Raw genomic sequence first — 18,990 nt, forward strand, 5'->3', positions numbered from 1 at the left:
TACATCTTCAAGTGATGATGTCCTGGTGATGGTTGGATTAAAAAAAAAGTTATCAAAATTCAACGTAAGAGGGAAAAAATAAGATGCCATTTTCGCTCTGCGATAATTCGCTGCCATTGTGTACGTTTCCATTGACTTCAATACGTTGTTTTTGGTTGTTTTTTTTAATTTATTCACTAAGCGAATTCGCTCCCGGTGTGTGAGGACCTTTAGCCTTCGCTGAGCAGAGAGAAACTCCTGGAATCTTTAACGGCGTCGAGTGCAGCAGATGGATCAGACAGTCCAGATACAAACGACGCAGGTTTTCTCTTTTGGCCGTTGCAACTAAACATGCTTTTTTTTCGAAAACCGCTCTCATCCAGTTGCGCCAACGTGATGCACACGATGACCACACAAGCACTATTTCACAATGGACGTGCCCACACATGCTTCACACGCACATCGCTGAGTGTCATCACGTCCCAGCTTGTCGCCGATGACCAATGAAGAGGAGTTGATTATTCATCGCGGAACACACTCGCGCTCGCACACACGTTTTACGCTGTGACGAGTTTGATTCAGTTTAAATTGGTCCATTATGTACTTAAGACTGACTCTACAAGGACATCAGCATGGGAGAAATCAAGCTGCGCCGTATAGGCTAATTAATCACGACTGAATTATCTGCTCTGCTCCCCGTCCAATATGAACCTCTTCGCTGTCTCAGTCATTCATCTTCCGCATGAGGTCTTGATCGTAATGACATTTTGCTGCAGTGCCAGAAAACTAAATGAAATCTGAAAGGCAGCGTCGGAGCCTCACTCCATGTCCGTTGAGAGACCCGTGAGCACCGTTTGATATTCAGACTATTGAGAGTTTTTGAAACGGGTTGCCGTCAGCCGCAATGTTTTGTGTTGTTGCAATTTTCACCTTGTGACAGGCGAGCGAGGCTGAGAGGACTTTCGGCGGCCTGTGCGGGGAAACAAAGGAGAATATGAATGAGCCTCTTAGTGGGCGAGTGCTCAGGAACCTGTGTCTTTGCCGGGCGAAGCAGCTGCGCTTCTTACAGGAAGGCACTTGACAGAGAAGAGCTTAGCGTTGACCTCCTTCGTGGAAGATGTTGCTCTACATGCTCGCCGCAGCTTTACCTTGCGTGCTCTCGACAGTTCCGTCGCTCCGATGAATTTTGAAAAACATCTCATGGTCGGATATTTGTTTTGTAGCTGAGAGACAGACAACAGCTTTGATGAGATTCTTGGGACCTTCCAGAAAGTTCTGTGCACGTTTTTTAATTAAACGCTTCTCGGATGTGATGTCTGAATGTAAACTAGGATTTATTTATTTTGTCATTAAGTAATAGAATTTCATTATGTTTATAGTTGAGGCAGAGATAGTAGCAGTCTCACACTGGTAGCAGCACGTTTGTGGTCAGCAACTTTTTGCAGATTTTAGCGAGTGGGGAGCAAAGTTTCTTTGCCTTTAACTCTTTACTACCTTTAACTCTACTCTACTTTTCCTCATTTATTAAAAACCATGTGAACAAGTTTTACTTTATTTCTCTGTCTGGCTTGAGGTCATGTGGGGAGATCCACCAACCAGTCCTCCATGCAGGACAGCAAGTAGAGAGACCAACCAATCTCCCAAAAAGTTAACAACTTACACTAATAACCAAGAACAACCAATGGAGGACTTGGGTACTGTCGATGTGAGTGGATGTATTTCATGTTGGACCACACGAACACCAGAAGCAGGGCCAAGGGTCTCGGCCAACTGCCATGAGTGGCGCTGTGAGCGCACACAACACAGGGCAATTCAGAAACGCTATGTCCCAGACTGCAGTAGTAGTGAGTCAGCTCTGTGCTTGTGGTTAAAACCCCACAGGATTCACGATCCTTCCACACCACCGTGTCCAACACCAACTGCTTCACGCTCCTCGCTTTCCCTCAGCGCTGCCCCATAGCAACACAGCAGCCTTTACTAAGTGCCTGCTCAGAGCACCGCGTCTCCCTGGCGTGCTTTAACCTCAAACAATAACTGTGCAGATTGTTTGTCCGTCTCCGTGACATTGGGTTTATTCTTAACGCTGGTGCAAGGTGAAGCTGCACTCAGATCAGTCAAAGGCTTTCATGTCTAATTGTCTTTCTCTTAGCTGCCTGTTGCGCTTGCTGTCGCCATGCTTGGAAATCTGCTTTTCAGGGGTTAATGCGTGATGCTGCAGGGAATCGCAGTCAGTTTTTTTGTTCCTCCTTTGATTTATTTGAATTACACATTGCAAAGAAATGTTGCCTTTCTTTAAAAGGAGTAATTGTGAATTTATAAATATTTCTCTTCCAAGGACTCTTGATTATTATATTTGCTGCTTGCCCAGTTGAGCTTGAAATTTCAATTATTTCTGGAAGACTGAATAAGCTCTGTCTTCTAGAGTTGTACACAGACCGCTTGGGTCCCACCACAAGTTCATTATGTGTGCATTGAAGGTTGATTGATTGATTGTTGATTGTAATTCTGATTCTGAGTTTAATTTTGCTGGAGTTTAAACTGGCTGTAAGTTCAGTCAGTAAGACCTGAGTAAATCACATTCTTCAACAGCAAACGTCTGTGTACTGGTTGATGCTTTGCAGTCGCATGTAAAGTTACAGGTAAGGCTCTGACTGTGTTACCTCTTCATTTGTGGTGCATTTTAAATTTTCACTTTGGCACAGGGCCGATCCAGCGCCCCTGAGGAGAGGGGTCACTGGCCTGTATTACAACTAAGATGTTCTGCCGCCACTTTTGGGAATCTCACATATTTTCTACCTCTCCTGACAGTATTCATTTTAATTAGAGGAGCCTGTTACTCAGTGTCCTATCCTCTCTTCTTGACCTGGACCTCAGTCTTTGTGAGGACATTTGACCTATCGGTTGATCGGTCCGACGTCTGTGTTTTTGAAACAACCCAGTGGGTTTAACAGTGGATGGCTGCCGAGCAGACGAAGGACAGGTTCAAGGTGGATTTTCACAATCTCCATGAATACCTAATGGAATGACCTCAAGCAGTGGCAGCATTGGGGAAAATATCTATTATTCTCCATTCCAACTCTCTCCTGTACCTAATCCCCTTGCAGCCTTTGGGCAATGACCGTGTCACGGAAATCCAAATGCGAGTCAAGACATTCCCTAATAGGGGCTGGAATCTTACGGGACAGGAGGAAACGATCCAGTACAGCTGATAATGTGCCCTTACAGACAGAAGGGGGCGGGCAGTATAAAATTTGAACCTGAAAGCAAGGAAGAGGAGAACTCTGCATATGTGCACAAGAGAAGCCGAGAGAAAAACAAGAGTGGGAAAAGTGCCGACGTGGCAACAACAGCGACACACAGTCGAGGTGATTAAAGAGAATTATGCAGCACTAATAAACCAAGATCTGCAGTCTGATATCCTTCCTGCCAGCATAAATATGCCAACTCTCCTTTTTGGCAAGAGTTGTGCCTTTAAAACAAAACAAAAAAAACAGAAGAGTGACAAGGAGTCACTGTGGAATACTTGCATTTACATCATTTACTTTACTAATTATTCCAGGTGACAATAACCAAAAACCCTTCTCCAATTATCTGCTACCTCCCGGCTCATCCAAACCAGAAACAAAACTCCTCCACTGCATTCTGCTGAGTAATAGGTACATAAAGCACCTGCCAGCTTCCTGACACCTGAAGTGCACGCACGCCTTGTCTCATAATGCAGGCGGCTATTTAAAAACCCAGTCGACGGCGTTCAAAGGAGCAGCCTCAACACACATTCTGTTTGTGAAGAAGTGAGTTTGATGATAATAGGGACACATTTTAAAGGGATGCAGGAGTTTGTGCTATAAAAGTGCCAGTGTATTTTTGTTTATGGCCGCCAGGAACCTCAGACTTGGGTAGATGAAGAGTACAGGACTTTGTATCTCAATCAGTGCAATTACAAAAAAAGTCTCACAATTATGATCCTGTTTGCTTTTGGGTGGTGTAACATGTTGTAAGCACGCGTCAATGAGTGAAGTCACGCAAAAAAAACAAAAAGCTAACTCACCTGCAAATGGACCCTTGGCGTCCTTTACACTCCCGTTTGACCTTACTTGGACATGCGACCTGTCACCCAGGGTGCTGCAGGATGTGTCAACAGGCCTCTAAATGTTCCAGCTTTGTGAAAATGAATTGATAGTGTTGTATTTTTGACTTCTGAAAGTAAAGGCACCAGTGTCTGCGTGACTTGCAGCTTTTAAAAAACGGTCAGTCCTGTGTGCTGTGATGAATACTTGCTGCTGCTGCAGCCACTGGGTAATGTCAGCGTGTTTGCTCCACCTGTGACAGGGTTCCAGTCAGAGGAACCTTGAAGCTGAGGTGAACTCACCCCAGCGCCTAACAGAATATTAACCTTGCCTCTCAACTTCCCCTGTGCCACTCTCACAGATGACTTCTGGCTCAGTGGCCCTGTGTTATGGAAAATTCGGAGACATGAGAAAAGCCTGTCCTTCTTGCTCCCCTTTTCAGAATGCAGATTTCTGGAAATAAACCCTTTATGTTGTCACAAAGGGCCCCACTACCTCTCGCGTCAACACCTCCAGGCAGATGTTTGTTCAAACCCTCTGTATCTGCATTGTTTTTGTCACCTTCCGAACATGCGGAAGGTCCAACAAACCATTTGTTACAGCTGGAGGCCAACAGAGTGTTTTTGTGTGGCGCCGTAAACAAAGGGCTAATTATGTCTTGTTTTGGAGATCCTATTTTAGGATGGGTGGCTTAGTGGGTAAGCCTGCCCCTCTTGGCTCCAAGAGGAAAAGCGTGTAAATGGCCCTGACACGATACCTTTTAAATAGTTTGTAAGTCTTTACTTTAAAGCAGTCTCACTGTTGTGTCTTTGCTTTATGGGTTACTGGAAGCCACGTTAAGAAGAGAGACAGTGGGCTTTTGCAGCCCCACCTCCTCTCTGGTTCACAAACATCAAAAACATTTAAGGAAATGTTTGTAATGTTAACGTCGCTGTGGATTTGAAATTAAAATTAGAATGCATAATTTCAAGGATGCTGTATTATATTAATAAAAAACAAAGTGTTCATGGAGAAGGCACCTAAAACAATAAATAAGCAGGTCCCTTTTTGTCAGCCTGAAGCAAAGTACTGTTCAGTACTAGTGCGCCACTCATTCAACCGAATCCCTTGTGATCTGGAGAACAGGGTCTTGTTTCAGAAAGGCTAAGAGAAGCTAAGGGTGTGTTTGTGTGTGCGTGTGCGCTTTTGAGCATGTGCTGAGGAGGGAGAGCAGGAAGTCCGTGCTGATGGTGAGGAGATACTGTCACTTGTGTCAGACGGAAAGGGAGGAGGCTGAGTGACGGAGGTGAATTTCGGGCTGGGGGAGAAAAATGTGAGGCGGCTCCCGTCTCGCTGCTTCCTCTCCGCTCACTATTTCTGCTGTATCAACTTCTGCAAATCTGTCTCCTCTGCCCAGTTCCCTTCTCCCCGTCAATTTCCCATGGGCTGAAGAAAAACAAACTTTTTTTACCCCCCTCCTCTGTGTGTCTTTCTGCAGCCATGCATCAGGCACTGGACACCCTGAGTGACAGCACAAGCTCGACGACTGCCAATGACCTGGACCTCATCTTCCTCAAAGGCATCATGGAGAGCCCGGTGGTAAGAGGAAGTGATGGAAATTACAAGCTGAGAAATGTTCAGTTTTTTTGTTAGTTTTCTTTTTGGTTTTTGGTTTGTGTGTGTGTGTGTGTGTGTGTGAGAATGTGTATGTGTGAGAAATGTGCAATGAAGAACATTCAGCAGTTTTAACTGAACAGCTCAGTAAAGACTGAAAAAGACCCAGATTACAAGCCACCGCTGCAACAGCACACGCTAATGTGCTGCAAAAGCGTTTTTTTTATGCATGCAAATATATACACCGTGATTGCATTACATAAAATTCAAACAAACACTATTTTTTTAACATTAAAATTTCATGACGCTGATTTGATTGCAGCATCATTGTTTTTTTTGTTTTTTTCAATTCCCAGCGTTTGCACGTTGCACCACTGGAATGGTTTTCTCTGGGATGCGCACGCCTGGTGAGAAGTTATTACACGGGACGGAAACAGAATTTCCACACCGTTCGTTACGCTCAAACATTTAATTTCCATCCTGAAAAGATATCTTATATTCATCACGTTGGCTCACATTAGCATAGTAATTGTTCTGTTTTCTCATAAGTTGCGGATGCAAATGACAAAGACGGCTGCGATTTGTTTTCAATCAATGCACAGGAAAAGCTGGGGGGAAAAGAAAACAACTTAAATGGCTAAATTCACTCTTGTTTGTTAAGTCATTGATTGTGACAACAGAGTGGAGTGCAGAACCACTGCCTGTGTCCACCGAGTGAGTTAGGAGTGAGTTTTGATCCTATTGAGCTGAAATCAGTTTTTTATTTTGAAGTAGAAATATCTCCACGCTATAGACGTAGCGAGTCTGCTCAATGTCTCAAGTTACCATGTTGTGTCTTCATGGTCCAACATAACGTGGTGCAGGGTGCAACATAGAGCATCGGCACGGAGGTGCCACTGTCTATCCTGAGTCCTATCAATAACTGGTAAAAAGCGAAATGTCTCAATCAGGTCAGTAACTGGGATTCCTGATATTGGATCCAATCCGTCCAGGCTCTACTCTCGTCTTATTTTCTAAATTCACAAGTCGGCTCACGCGGTTCACAGCTCGCCTGCTGAGCTCGTTACCTTGCGGCTGTGGAAGGCAGGAGCAGATTAAAGGTTTTCATTTTAAACCAAAATGCTTGTCGTTGTTAAGATACCCCAGCTTTAACAAAGCGCCTTTCTTGTTTTGACAGGACTGTGATGTTCATTCTATTTTTCTTTTTTTTGCTGCGTGCCTGTCAATCACTTGTAGGAGACCGTCACAGGAAGAGATTAAAATAGCACCCGGGGAGCTCCGGCACGTTACCTTTGACATGTTTGACATGTTTGACAGGTTGACGCGTGCAGGTGGAGCAGCAGCCGCGCCGGTGAGCCGTGTCAAAATCCAGGAGTGAATGGCAGTGATTAGTTGCACCTTACTGTTCATTCCCAAATAGCCTCTAAATGTCTTGTTGTTTGGTTGTTAATAGTAATCTGAAAAAACTGCAAAAAAAGAGAATCCATTTCATTCAAAGTTCAGAAGTAGCAGAAAGGTTTTGTTTGGAAGAGCCAACACACAACAAGAAGAACCTCAGCGCTGTCATGTATAGTCTCTGTGTCTAGCAGGAGATGAAACATCCCTCTTCTGACAGAAACACCTTTAGTTAAACCATAAAGCGCCTGTGTTGCCTCAGTCAAGACAGACTGGAGGAGTTGCTGCACTTAGTGGTCGTCCTTGCAAGCATTCATTGTTCTTGGTGTCCTTCGTCTGTACACAGCGGAGAAGAAAGATTGAAGTTTAGATCAGAGAGGTTTTTCTTGGGCGGCTGCCCGGATGCTCCATTAGAGTTCGACCCTGATGGACACATGGCTGAAGGTGCTCCGAAGACGCTCTGCATTGTCAATGATATGTGCCTGCAGCCCTCTGTGTTGTTGTTGTTGTTGTTCAGAGCAGTCTCCCACGCTTTGACTCCCCCATCTCAATAATCAACAGTATCCTCGTGCTTTGTTTTTATTGTTTTAGCTTTAACTCAGATGTTTCACCTGAGCTGTTGTTTGTTTTTCGAGCCTTTCTGATGCTAAAACCTCATTTGCTTCATTCCGTTTTCCTTTGAGCTCGTAAAGCCGAACCAGCTTCATAACTCAGGTTTATTACCAGCAGAGTAAAATCTGGCCACAGTTCCAGCTTGTTGATGATGATGATGACGGCCGCCTCAAATGACGTGAGGAAGGCGAAGGCTCTGCAGTGTTTCAGGCAGTGCTTTAGTTCTTGTCAGGCACAGCGAGTCACAGGCGTGCAGGAGAACAGCGCGTCTTGATTGTGAGTCACATCGCGCCCGTGCTGTCAACAGTTGTTTGTATGGATTACCGCATTTATCTTTGGCAGGCGCTGTCGGCTGATTGGAAGCCACGTGACTCCTCTGTCGGGGAAAGATCAAATTTTAAGCTCCTTGTGGGACTCGGGTAAGAAGCCGTGCGATCTTATTAAGTCGGTCGGAGGGAGTCGGCGGCGCCTCTGCCCAAATTGGAGACGGACGATCGGCCAGGAACGCGGCGGCCTCGGTCTTCTCTGAAGAATGGTTTTTCAAACATCTCATGGGAGATCGTTGGATCTCCGTCTTTGTCGCGTGGAAGTGAAACCAAATGTGACGGAACAGAATTGAATAACCCAAATCTCAAAGCAGCGTCTTTAATGATCATCAGCTCGCTGCAGCTCCGTGTAGTCGCGGAGCTGCAGGGGCTTTGAATGGCTCCCGTCGGTGCCGACGCTGATAAAAGTGCACGGCAGCGTCGCGCACCACTCACCGCTTCCACTCACCGCTTCCACTCACCGCTTCCACTGCACTTTTAACGGTGGGATAAAAGAAACTGTTTTGGGGGGGGAACACGCCTCTGAATTGTAACGCCATTAAATGATACATAAAGTGTTGCCTGCCGTGACTCCTGCTGCTTGACTTTGGCTTTATCAGTAGCAGAAGGTAATTGAGGAAGCCGAGACTTGCATCCGGTTCACATGAGCGAGTGAGGAAATGGCAGATTGCTGCACCGAGATGCACTTAAACTCATTTCTCCTCTGCTTTTTTTTTTGTCTCCGAGCACAAACGGATTCTCTTGACCCCTGCTGATGAAACGGGCCGTTCAGGCACAGCGCTGCCAAGTAGAGAGACGATGCTAGCAGAAGGTTTGAGAGAGGCCGCGGTGCGTACGGCCCGGCCCTCAGGGTTCCCCCTGCCGATCGGAACGGAAAGACCCGGTGGGCGCGACCAGCGGTCCTGAAGTGAATGTTAATGATGGTTGGACCCACACTGAGCCCATATTGACAGCGAGGGCCATGGCGTCTCGAGGCGTCCTCTGCAGTGCTCCGTTATTATCAGCTGTGACTGGCTGTGACTCAGTGCTTTGCCTCCATATCTCACCGAGCAATCAGGGCTAATTGAGGCATTTAGGACGGCTGAAATGGACTCGCGTTTGCGTCGAGACTCTTATTCACGTACTCGCTGCTTTCACATAACAGTCTGGTGATATAACCAAAAATTGAAAATGATTTCCCCTTTTGTCACCTGCTATTGGTATTTAGCCGCCATGCAATTTGGATTGTAGTATTCAGAGAGAAGGCAAGTGAATTTGTTAATGTTGTGAGCTGATATATTTTATCCTAAAGCTGCTGCTTTGAAACAGGGCACGACGCATAAAACTCCATCAACTGGTAAATGCTGTTGTTTCATGAGCAGTGAAGGACCAAAGCAGGACCTTTGTGTAGAAAACCAACCAGGGCCAGAAGTGTCTCTTGCTGGTCAAGTGTTTATGTTTGAATTGTGTTAAATAGGGCGATAAAGTAGCTTCAACGCTCAACAGCAGACAAGGCCGGGTGTAGACAGTCCATTTAATATGTCCTGTGCAAACTTTCATTAGTGTAAGCTACTGATCACACCCGAGCAAACAAGCCCGACCTGTTCAAGCCCAGCAGGACTGCTATTAATTTCCTCCAAATAAGAAGAGGCAAGTTGTTGTGTACTCGGCCCTAAACAATCCATTGGTGTTAGCGAATTGCAACGAGCATTGATCAGATTACAGTGAGCACTGCTGCTGAGCTGGCGGCAACTAAAAGGGAGGGAGAGCCGGAGAAAAGAATGAATCTCACTCCCATCAGCCTGGGAAGCAGTTTGCTTCACTCGGCCCGAAGACGTATGAAGTTACAAAATCAAAATGCAGACTAGCACAATGTTTGCAGCCAAGTTGTATCACGTCAAAAAGAGTGCATTTGCATCTATGTATGTATAACAATTCTTAAGCTAACCCTCTGTTTGTGTGTTTTAGCTGTTCCGTGTGTGTGTGTGTGTGCGTGCGTGCGTGTGTGTGTGTGTTTGCACTTTATCCTGCGTCTCAGCAGGGACTCTTCCGCTCTCCCTCTGCAAACAAACAACCGCTAACGGTTACAGGAGTCGTCCCAGCAGGGCGACGCTTGGCGGGACGTTCGGGTAACGGGATACTGCCAAAAATAAATAGTAATAATACTACTACTACTAATAATAATAATAATACATTTTAGCGCTTTTTCAAGACCTCAAAGACACTTTATAAAGAAGAAAAGGTTAAAACACAAATAAATCCATAACGTGGAGTAAAATAAGAGAAAACAGGGGAGTGTCAATTGTAGTTAATAAGTAACATAAAAACAGTAATTAACCATTAATAGCAGTACGGAAAAGATGTGTTTTGAATGATGGCAGGTGACTACAGTCACGAATGTAAGCTGGCAGTGGGTTCCACAGGGTGGGAGCAGCAATAGAGAAGGCACGGTCCTGAAGTTCCATCCTAAACATACCAGGAGCACAGGAGTTTGAACACGTGTGAAAAGTTCAAAGCGTTATATTTTCCCCGTTTACAAGACTTTAAACCTCCGGTGTCATTTTGTCTTTCGCACAATGCAAGTTTTGCCTCGACAGTGAACCAGAAATACCCCCGATAAAAATTCATGCCCATGAAGCGGAAAGCATCAGGTGGGATAAATCTGTTTATTCCGTCTGTGACCCTGGAGCAGGGGTGCCGAGGCCATGTCCAATAACCACTGAGCGCTGCATTCTTGGCAGCGGTGGAGGAGAAATTGAAAAATGAATGCTCCTTGAAATATTGATGGCCCAGCAACACACACACACACACACACACACACACATAGACCCCACAGGACACAAGATTTGACTGAAGTTTGTGTCTTTTTTTCCTTTTCGTTTTCAGCTAGAATTGAGGCTGTGGGTGTATTTTCACCGGGTTTAACCTCACGCTTTGGAGTCTTAGCCGTTTCCTATTTCAACGCAAGATTTTTTCTTTTCCCTTGTGCCTCGGCGGGGCACATTCAACGCTAACAAAACTGTCCACTGTGTCCATTGAACCGCCAGGCTCACGAGCAGTTCGAGGAGCCCAAGCTGGAGGCCGTGCGCGAGAACAACGTGGAGCTGGTGCAGGACATCCTGAAGGAGCTGAGCCCCATCGCCCACTGCAGCCGGGCGGCCGACGAGCTGCTGCGCATCCTGAAGGAGCCTCACTTCCAGGTGGGAGAGAGCAGGGGGCGCTGCCGCTGATTTAGCAGCCGCTCAGGCTGAGCCTTTCGCCCACTCGTCACGATGATGTTCGTGCCTAATGACGCGTGTTGCCACATGGATTGCTAACATGGATTAAATTGATTTAGATCCAGTCCGGTTAATAGTTTTTTGTTCTCTCTCTCTCTGTGTCGCTGCTGTGTCTGACAGCAGCTGTGCACAGACGGGAACAAGAGGCCTTGATTTGTGGTTCTACAAGAGGCGGCTGTTGATGTGACATTTTTGTTTTATGTGCACGAAAATAATCATTTCCGCCATCAATTCATGTGTCGCCACGCTTCCCCGCCCCGCAGTCCCTGCTGGAGACGCACGATTCCGTGGCCTCCAAAAACTACGAGACTCCTCCCCCGAGCCCCTGTTCCTTCATGGACGCCGCCCTCAACAACCAGCCGGTGCCTCCGGACGCCGTCAGGATGGTCGGCATCCGCAAGGTGTCCGGCGAGCATCTGGTGAGTCGGCCGGCTGAATGGGACCATTTGTGTTTTTGGCAGCGGCGGGCCGCCCTCCCAGCTCGCAGCGGCTCTCAGCGGCTCGGCTCTCTGGGGAAAACAAGTCAGATTTATGGAGCTTCTTGGGGACAAAATTGGTGTGATTAATTTTCACTGAATGGTGAAGTACTTTTGACTAATGTGCAGGATTAAGAGGAGAAGTTTGGAAGAGCGCTCCCGTGTTTGTTTTGTTTTCTGAGCACAAACCAAGTCATTGATAGGCAGCCGAAAGGCCCAGACCTGTCACTCTGGCTTTGACTCCAACTTGTAGGCAGGCTGGAAGACTCGAGGATAAATCGCAGGGCTCCACACTGCTCCTGAATGGTCGCATTTTACCTCTAAAATATAAGACAGTGTGAGGAAATTTTCCATCTACTCGTGTATGTACTTTAATTAATGTAGTGTACTTTATATATGATAATATTTAATTATGATATATATTTGGTTGCTCGCAAACTTCAGATCTATTTGCAAATGAGACGTTTGTGGATTTAAAACATTGTAGTTTCTGCATTTATTGTCAAAGTGTGTATCAAGAACTGTGAAAATTAGAGTAAAATTTAAGTATTCACATCCAGGGGCGCATATACAGTGCAGCCCTGGATTTTCTGCTGGCGTCCCTAAAATTTTAAGTTGCCAATATGCTCCGAGTAAAAAAAAAAAAACTTAGTCCGGGAGCCATGAAAACCTTTGGCATCTACGGTATTGCATTGTGACGGTCTGTGTGTGCGTGGGCAGGGAGTGACGTTCCGAGTGGAGAGCGGCGAGCTGGTGATCGCCCGGATCCTGCACGGCGGCATGATCGACCAGCAGGGGCTGCTCCACGTGGGCGACATCATCAAAGAGGTGAACGGCAAGGAGGTGGGCAACGACCCCAAGGTGCTGCAGGAGATGCTGAAGGAGGCGAGCGGCAGCGTGGTGCTGAAGATACTGCCCAGCTACCAGGAGCCGCACACGGCCAGACAGGTGAGCCGTGCACCTGCACCGTGCACCTGCTGCTAGCTGTGTTCACATCCTTCACCTCAGGTCAACTCCTTTACCACTGTATCAGTCATCTAAAGCGGATTTGACAAGAATCGCTGCCCGGTTGCTTTTCTGTGTGGAGTCTCACTGTGTTTGCCTGGGTTCTCTCTGGGTTCTCTCTGGGTTCTCCGGCTTCCTCCCACAATCCAGAAACATACACGTGAGGTGAACTGGTTACTCAATAATGTGTGCGTGTGCGTTTGTCTACGTGGCTCTGTGATGTAGCAGTGAAGTGGTCTGATTGTACAAAGCGCTTTGAGACATCTTTGGGTGTGATTTAGCGCTGTACAAATAAAAGTTGATGGATTGATTGATTGAAGTGGCTATAGAAAGTGAACGCTCGCTATTGCTATCATTGAGCCATGTGCCCAGGCTGTACTTCTTCGTATTGCTTTTGCAATGTGCCTGTGGTAGTGGAGGCCCCGTGTGGTGTGCTGAGGTTGTGCAGGGAGCCGGTTTGTTTTGGTGCACTTTGCCATGTGACACCTAGTGGTGAAACTTTGGCTTGCACACCCCTGTAAGGAGAACCCTTGAAAAATAGCTTCCAGTAAAATCAAGTTCAATGACACGTCTTTCTTCTAGCAGCTGTGATGTCACTGTAACATTATCAAACACAGAGCAGATCCCTCTTCTGAACTACTATAGAAAGGTCTGCTGATTTACGTTACCATAAATGTGTATCATTATCATTATTACTATGATTTTTACTGTTATTTATTTTTTAGTAGCTGTATGAAGTCGGAAACATACATGTGGAATTTCCATTTCCTTTCATGCCAACAGAGCCTTAAACTTAAACATTCCCCATTGAGCCTTTAGTGCTTCTTGTCCGGGTTTGACCACAACTTCTTGCTTATGGAATGACTTTCACTTTCCCAAAATAGACCTTCTTCTCGTAATCAGCCCTGCAGGTTGTATGAAAAGTCCTGATTAGACTGAAAGCCTGCTGCTGTTCCCTTCGCCGCAGTAAGTGGCGCTCTCTGCCCTCCCTCACGTCCTCCCTGCAACCTCATCTGCTGTGCCAACAATCATGTATCTAATCCTACAGCAGGACTCCGTAGATGACATTGACTAGCAGGCTCTGATACCTGCGCTACAGCTCTGTCACTTGTCCAAATGCAGAGTCACTCTGCATTTTTACAAAGTGGATCAATTTCCAGCGTGTTCGCAGATAAGATAACGGCCTCACCCAGCCTGAGCTTTTCCTTTTTCCTTTTCCTCCCTTGATGTCAAAGCTAACTTCAGAGGGAGTATCAAAGGATGTATGTTTTTTTAGGGGGAGGCGGGTGTTTAATATTTGAAAGTCAGTCAAGACTGTGTTTCATAACATTTGACAAACTCTGTCCCTGAAGGGAGAAAATGTCTCCCCGCAGCTGTCGCACATTTTGCTTTCGAAGGGCCGGAGGAAGCGATTTGTGCTGGAAATGTGACCCAGTTTAAACTGAAAGGAAAATAAAAGGGATATCTCATTTAGTGATGTAGTGCCAATAGCATGGGCGGATGGAGCGCATCAGAGGGAAGCCGTGTACAGCGGAGATGTGTTCTGTCGCCCTGAACAGACCCATCCTGACGAGGGCAAATTGATTCGCAGCACCTGGTCAAGATACAGACAGACTGTGTGTGCGGCTGCATATTGTACTGAGAGATTATGTGGAAAAAGCTCTCTGTTTGTGGGCTATTAACAAAATCATGATTGTAGGCCGAACCGAGCTGCACTCTTCTAAAACTTCTTTCAAAATGTTCAAATGTAGCTGAAACAAGACTTTGCTGCCTCCTTTGTCTTTTGTTTAGCTCTTTGGCCAGAGCTGACAGTTTTAACATCATGGCCATGATGATGGTCTTGTTTGCTGGCATCATGGTTCTCCTGTAGGTTTATACTTGTTGACCAATTTCTTTACAACTGTTTAAAAAAAAATCATTTTTCCAACATTTGCTTCTGTTTGAAAAGCTTCTTTTCCATCGTCGTCAACATTTCACTATGGGAGATGCCCTTTACACAGCAGGTAATGAAAAATAATGGAATATGCAAAACTAATTACAGTTTGACTTCCAAGTTAGGCCTGTTAATGAGGGCTGAAGGTGCGCATGGTGTAATATACATTTCCTATTTGTGTGCAAAATAACGTCTTCAGCTGGGATGCTGTGCACCATTTGACTTTCAATAAAACAAAATCACCTTAAAGCTGTTGTTTTAATGGAGTCTTTGTATGTGAATGTGGATTTAACCGCTGTCAGAAAATGCTCCATTTTTCTCCTCTAAACACTTGGAGTGCCGCCGTCGATCTGGCACAAACCCGCTGAAACGCCTCTCATGTTGGAAAACACGGCGCTCTCCCTCCCTCCCTCCGCTCTTGCAGGCTTTTCACTGTTTCACTGAAGAAGTGTCTTCTGACCCCTTGATCCTTTCAAACATTTCACCAGCTGCAGGGTTTCTTTCCTCAAAAGGCAGCATTATATCATCTGGCAACCTGCACTTTCTGCAAATAGATCAGTGCACGGTTTCCCTTCAGCCCTGGACATTAGCACTCTGGACTCACTGGATTGCCACACACACACACACACACACACACAGTGATTGGGGTGATAAAGGAGGTGGTGCAGGAGGATGTGTGAGTGTGATCCAGCTGTCTGTGTCTCCTGCCTCCAGCTCAACTGTGGCTCAGCCACTAAACTAGAGACATGTGACAGATGTGCGTATTGATTGAAGACTCATTAATGACTCTGTGTGTGTGCCTATTCTGTCCTCATCGGGCTTCACACACACACACACACACACACACACACACACACACACACACACACACACACACACACATATACAGTATTCTACAGTTGGGGGTGAAGACTTATTTTCCCCCATGTTCGGTATAAGAGGCAGAGTGGAGTGCGCTGAGGCGGGAGGGATGGTTACCATGGCTACAGATTTTGGCTGCAATGACCCCCCCCTCCTCCCATACACACACACACTCACTCACCCCACCCTCCACCCTTCTGTCTCTCAGACTGCTTGTCCTGTCAGCAGGGGTCGGGGACGTGGGGGTTTGGTGTAAGAGCCCAAACCTGCAGCCCAAAGACGTTGGAAAAAAAAACTGAGTGTCGGCTTCTATCTAGCAGGGACCCGTGTGAATATTCCCAGCTGTGTGTGTGTGTGTGTGTGTGTGTGTGTGTGTGTGTGTGTGTGTGTGTGTGTGTGTGTGTGTGTGTGTGTGTGTGTGTGTGTGTGTGTGTGTGTGTGTGTGTGTGCGCGCGCGCCTGTTATAGTGAAAAGTGTGTTTCAGTCTTTTCCCTGCGTGTATTATGACTCGCACTGGATCGTACCTGCCGACACCCTGGTGCACTCTCTCTCTTTCTTCCCCCATGTCAGGCCTTTGTGAAGTGCCACTTTGACTACGACCCGTCGCACGACAACCTGATTCCCTGCAAGGAGGCGGGGCTGAGCTTCAGCAGCGGAGACATCCTGCAGATCTTCAACCAGGAGGACCTGAACTGGTGGCAGGTCGGCCCCACAGCTCCTCACCCTTTTGAAGGCGCTGAAATATTTTCCCCCCGAAAAAAAAGAGAGAAAAAAACTCATCTCTTTTTCTCTGTGCCCCCATCCCTCCTTCCCCCACAGGCCTGTCACATCGAGGGCGGCAGCGCCGGTCTCATCCCGAGCCAGCTACTCGAGGAGAAGAGGAAGGCCTTCGTGAAGAGGGATCTGGAGCTCGCCACTGCAGGTACTCCGGCCGGGTGGCTGGCAGGTGGGCGGGCGGGTGGGCGGGCAGGCGTCACCATTATGCAGCCGTGACCACCGGCGACAAAGACAACATCTGCCATCACAGCAGCGACCCGTCCCGCTCGCTCCAGAGCATCAGCCAACACTGGTAATGAGCATCAGCCCGTCCCCCCACCTCCTCACCCCCTGACGGAGGAGGAGCTGCGATAAGAAACCCGGCAGCGTCAAAAAAGAAAAAAAAAAGTGATCAATAGTCGTCTGTGCACCTCTGAGACGAAGCCTGGAAGAGAGGCTGTGTTCTGCAGGTCCGCTCCCTCTGCCCCCGGAGCAGCAGGGGGAGGAGGGGGCGGGGGAGGGTGAGTCAAAGCCGCCGGCGTGCCCTTCACTTCTGGAGGAGGAGGAGGAGGAGGATGACAGGCGGACTGTGGCGCCCTTGAAGCGCGACAAGGTCGCACCTGCCTGCCTACCTCCAGCACGCGCCTCCAGCCGAGCGGACGCTTGGAATTAAAAATAAATTAATTAATGAATTAATCAAACTGTTAGTATTTGGGTTGTCAGATTGTGAAATTGTCAAATTAAGAAGCGCGGAATATTAATAGGACTTTGGCTGCAAGCGGGACGGAGCAGATGGTGGAGCTGCTCTGAAGAACGAGCAGCTCCGCGTGTCTCCGCGCACACATTTGTTTGGAGGACGTCTCCCTCCCCCATACTGGCCGCTCAGCAGACTGCCGAGTCACAGGTGTTCCCCTCTGTGTTGGTGCACAGTGCCACCTAGTGGTCCCGCCACCTCGCCGACCTTGGTCCCACTCTGTGGGGGATTTACGAGGCAGCGGACAGTTTCCCTCTGCCACTAAATCACTTGAAGCAGGACTCTGTTGAACGGACTTGTAGAGCAAGACCCCAGATTGAGTGCTTTTTATTTATTTATTCATTGATTGATTTATTTTACCGTGTGGTTCTGCCTGCTGCAGGTCCCCTGTGCGCCGGCATGGGCGGCAAGAAGAAGAAGAAGATGATGTATTTGACCACCAAAAACGCAGGTAAGGCGGCTCGCGCTGTTCCAGCGACTCCTCGTCGGGTGAACGAGTCACTCAGAGGCGCCGCCCTCTCGTTGCCTGCCCAGAGTTCGACCGCCACGAGCTGCGGATATACGAGGAGGTGGCCAAGGTCCCGCCCTTCAGGAGGAAGACGCTGGTCCTGATTGGTGCCCAGGGGGTGGGCCGCCGCAGCCTGAAGAACAAACTGATGGTGTCGGACCCGCAGCGCTACGGCACCACTGTCCCCTGTGAGTGCAGCCGCTTGTTGCCTCAGGTTCCTCTCGGTTCCCTCGCCGTGATTTCTTCTCCAAATTTTGAATATATACAGGTCCCTTTTTTTAAAAAAAAAAGAAAGAAAAAAGTGAATATCGTGAAAAAGTTCAATATTTTTTGTCAGTCGTATCAGAAAGTGAAACGGTTATTTGATATAGATTCATTACACATACAGTGTAATATTTCAAGCTTTTATTTCTTGTAATTTTGATGATTATGGCTCACAGATAATAAAATCCTAAAATTTAGTGTCTCAGAAAATTAGAATATCACAAAATACCAACTGAAAAAGGATGTTAATACTTGCTTGTCCCCTGAGACTCCACCAGTTGAGAAGAACTTCTCTCACTCAACTCCCTGTGCACAGTCACCTCCAGGAAACCCAAGGTGGACGAGAGGGACGGCCAGATGTACTCCTTCATGAGCCGCAGCGAGATGGAGTGCGACATCAAGAGCGGCCGCTTCCTGGAGCACGGCGAGTACGACGGCAACCTGTACGGCACCAAGATCAACTCCATCCACGAGGTGATGGAGACGGCCAAGATCTGCATCCTGGACGTCAACCCGCAGGTGCAGCCTCCCGTCTCTGCTCTCTGGAAAACTTCACATTGTATCTCAGTTGAGATGAAAACTTTTGTTTGCTTATTAGACTTCTTGAACAGTTCACATCATTAATATTAATCTGAAATCCTTTAAGCGACGCCACAGCCTCTCAATGCTCGACTAATCTCTTTCCTCGCTCATTAGCTTGATTAGTTTGCGAGATAAAGATGCTGCGGGTGAATTTCAATTGTTCGCCGAATCGCCGCTGCGCATTGATGAGGTTGTTGTAACGGAAATGTTTCTCTCTCGCTGTCTCTCTGTCTCTCTCTTGCTGTCTCTCACTCTCTCTCTTGCTGTCTCTCTCTCTCTCTCTCTTGCTGTCTCTCTCTCTCTCTCTCTCTCTCTCTCTTGCTTTCTCTCTCTCTCTCTCTCTCTCTCTCTCTCTCTCTCTCTCTTTCTCTCTCTCTGAAGGCCCTCAAAGTCCTGCGGACATCAGAGTTTCTGCCCTACGTCGTGTTCATCGAAGCCCCAGATTTCGAGGTTCTCAAAGCCATGAATCGGACTGCGATCGAGTCGGGAGTGGTGACCAAACAGCTAACGGTGCGTGCGTGCACGTGTCTACACCAGGGGTGGGCAAGGTTTTTGACTGGTGGGACCACAGTGGGTTGTAAAATTTGACAGAGGGGCCGGAGCAGGAGCAGATGGATGGAGT

At 47.3% G+C, this 18,990-nt stretch overlaps 1 protein-coding gene across 6 annotated transcripts in view; it reads left to right on the forward strand.

Moving 5' to 3' along the window:
* mpp2b (MAGUK p55 scaffold protein 2b) overlaps window positions 1–18,990 on the forward strand; it is a 34,352-nt gene that overhangs the window by 12,894 nt on the left and 2,468 nt on the right. For 3 of the 6 annotated variants that reach the window (XM_076034562.1, XM_076034563.1, XM_076034566.1), the window contains 11 exons: window positions 5,524–5,624; window positions 5,996–6,046; window positions 10,999–11,151; window positions 11,493–11,648; window positions 12,426–12,653; window positions 16,075–16,206; window positions 16,324–16,426; window positions 17,397–17,465; window positions 17,549–17,710; window positions 18,103–18,305; window positions 18,750–18,878. In XM_076034562.1, coding sequence (XP_075890677.1) covers window positions 5,524–5,624; window positions 5,996–6,046; window positions 10,999–11,151; window positions 11,493–11,648; window positions 12,426–12,653; window positions 16,075–16,206; window positions 16,324–16,426; window positions 17,397–17,465; window positions 17,549–17,710; window positions 18,103–18,305; window positions 18,750–18,878 — 1,487 coding nt within the window. The remainder of the gene's footprint in view (window positions 1–5,523; window positions 5,625–5,995; window positions 6,047–10,998; window positions 11,152–11,492; window positions 11,649–12,425; window positions 12,654–16,074; window positions 16,207–16,323; window positions 16,427–17,396; window positions 17,466–17,548; window positions 17,711–18,102; window positions 18,306–18,749; window positions 18,879–18,990) is intronic. The other 3 variants (XM_076034564.1, XM_076034565.1, XM_076034561.1) reach the window with 1 other exon arrangement.

This window comes from Nelusetta ayraudi, unplaced genomic scaffold (assembly GCF_046127955.1).
Source record: "Nelusetta ayraudi isolate G7.1 ecotype Tasmania unplaced genomic scaffold, CSIRO-AGI_Nayr_v1 ptg000042l, whole genome shotgun sequence".
Lineage (NCBI taxonomy): Eukaryota > Metazoa > Chordata > Actinopteri > Tetraodontiformes > Monacanthidae > Nelusetta > Nelusetta ayraudi.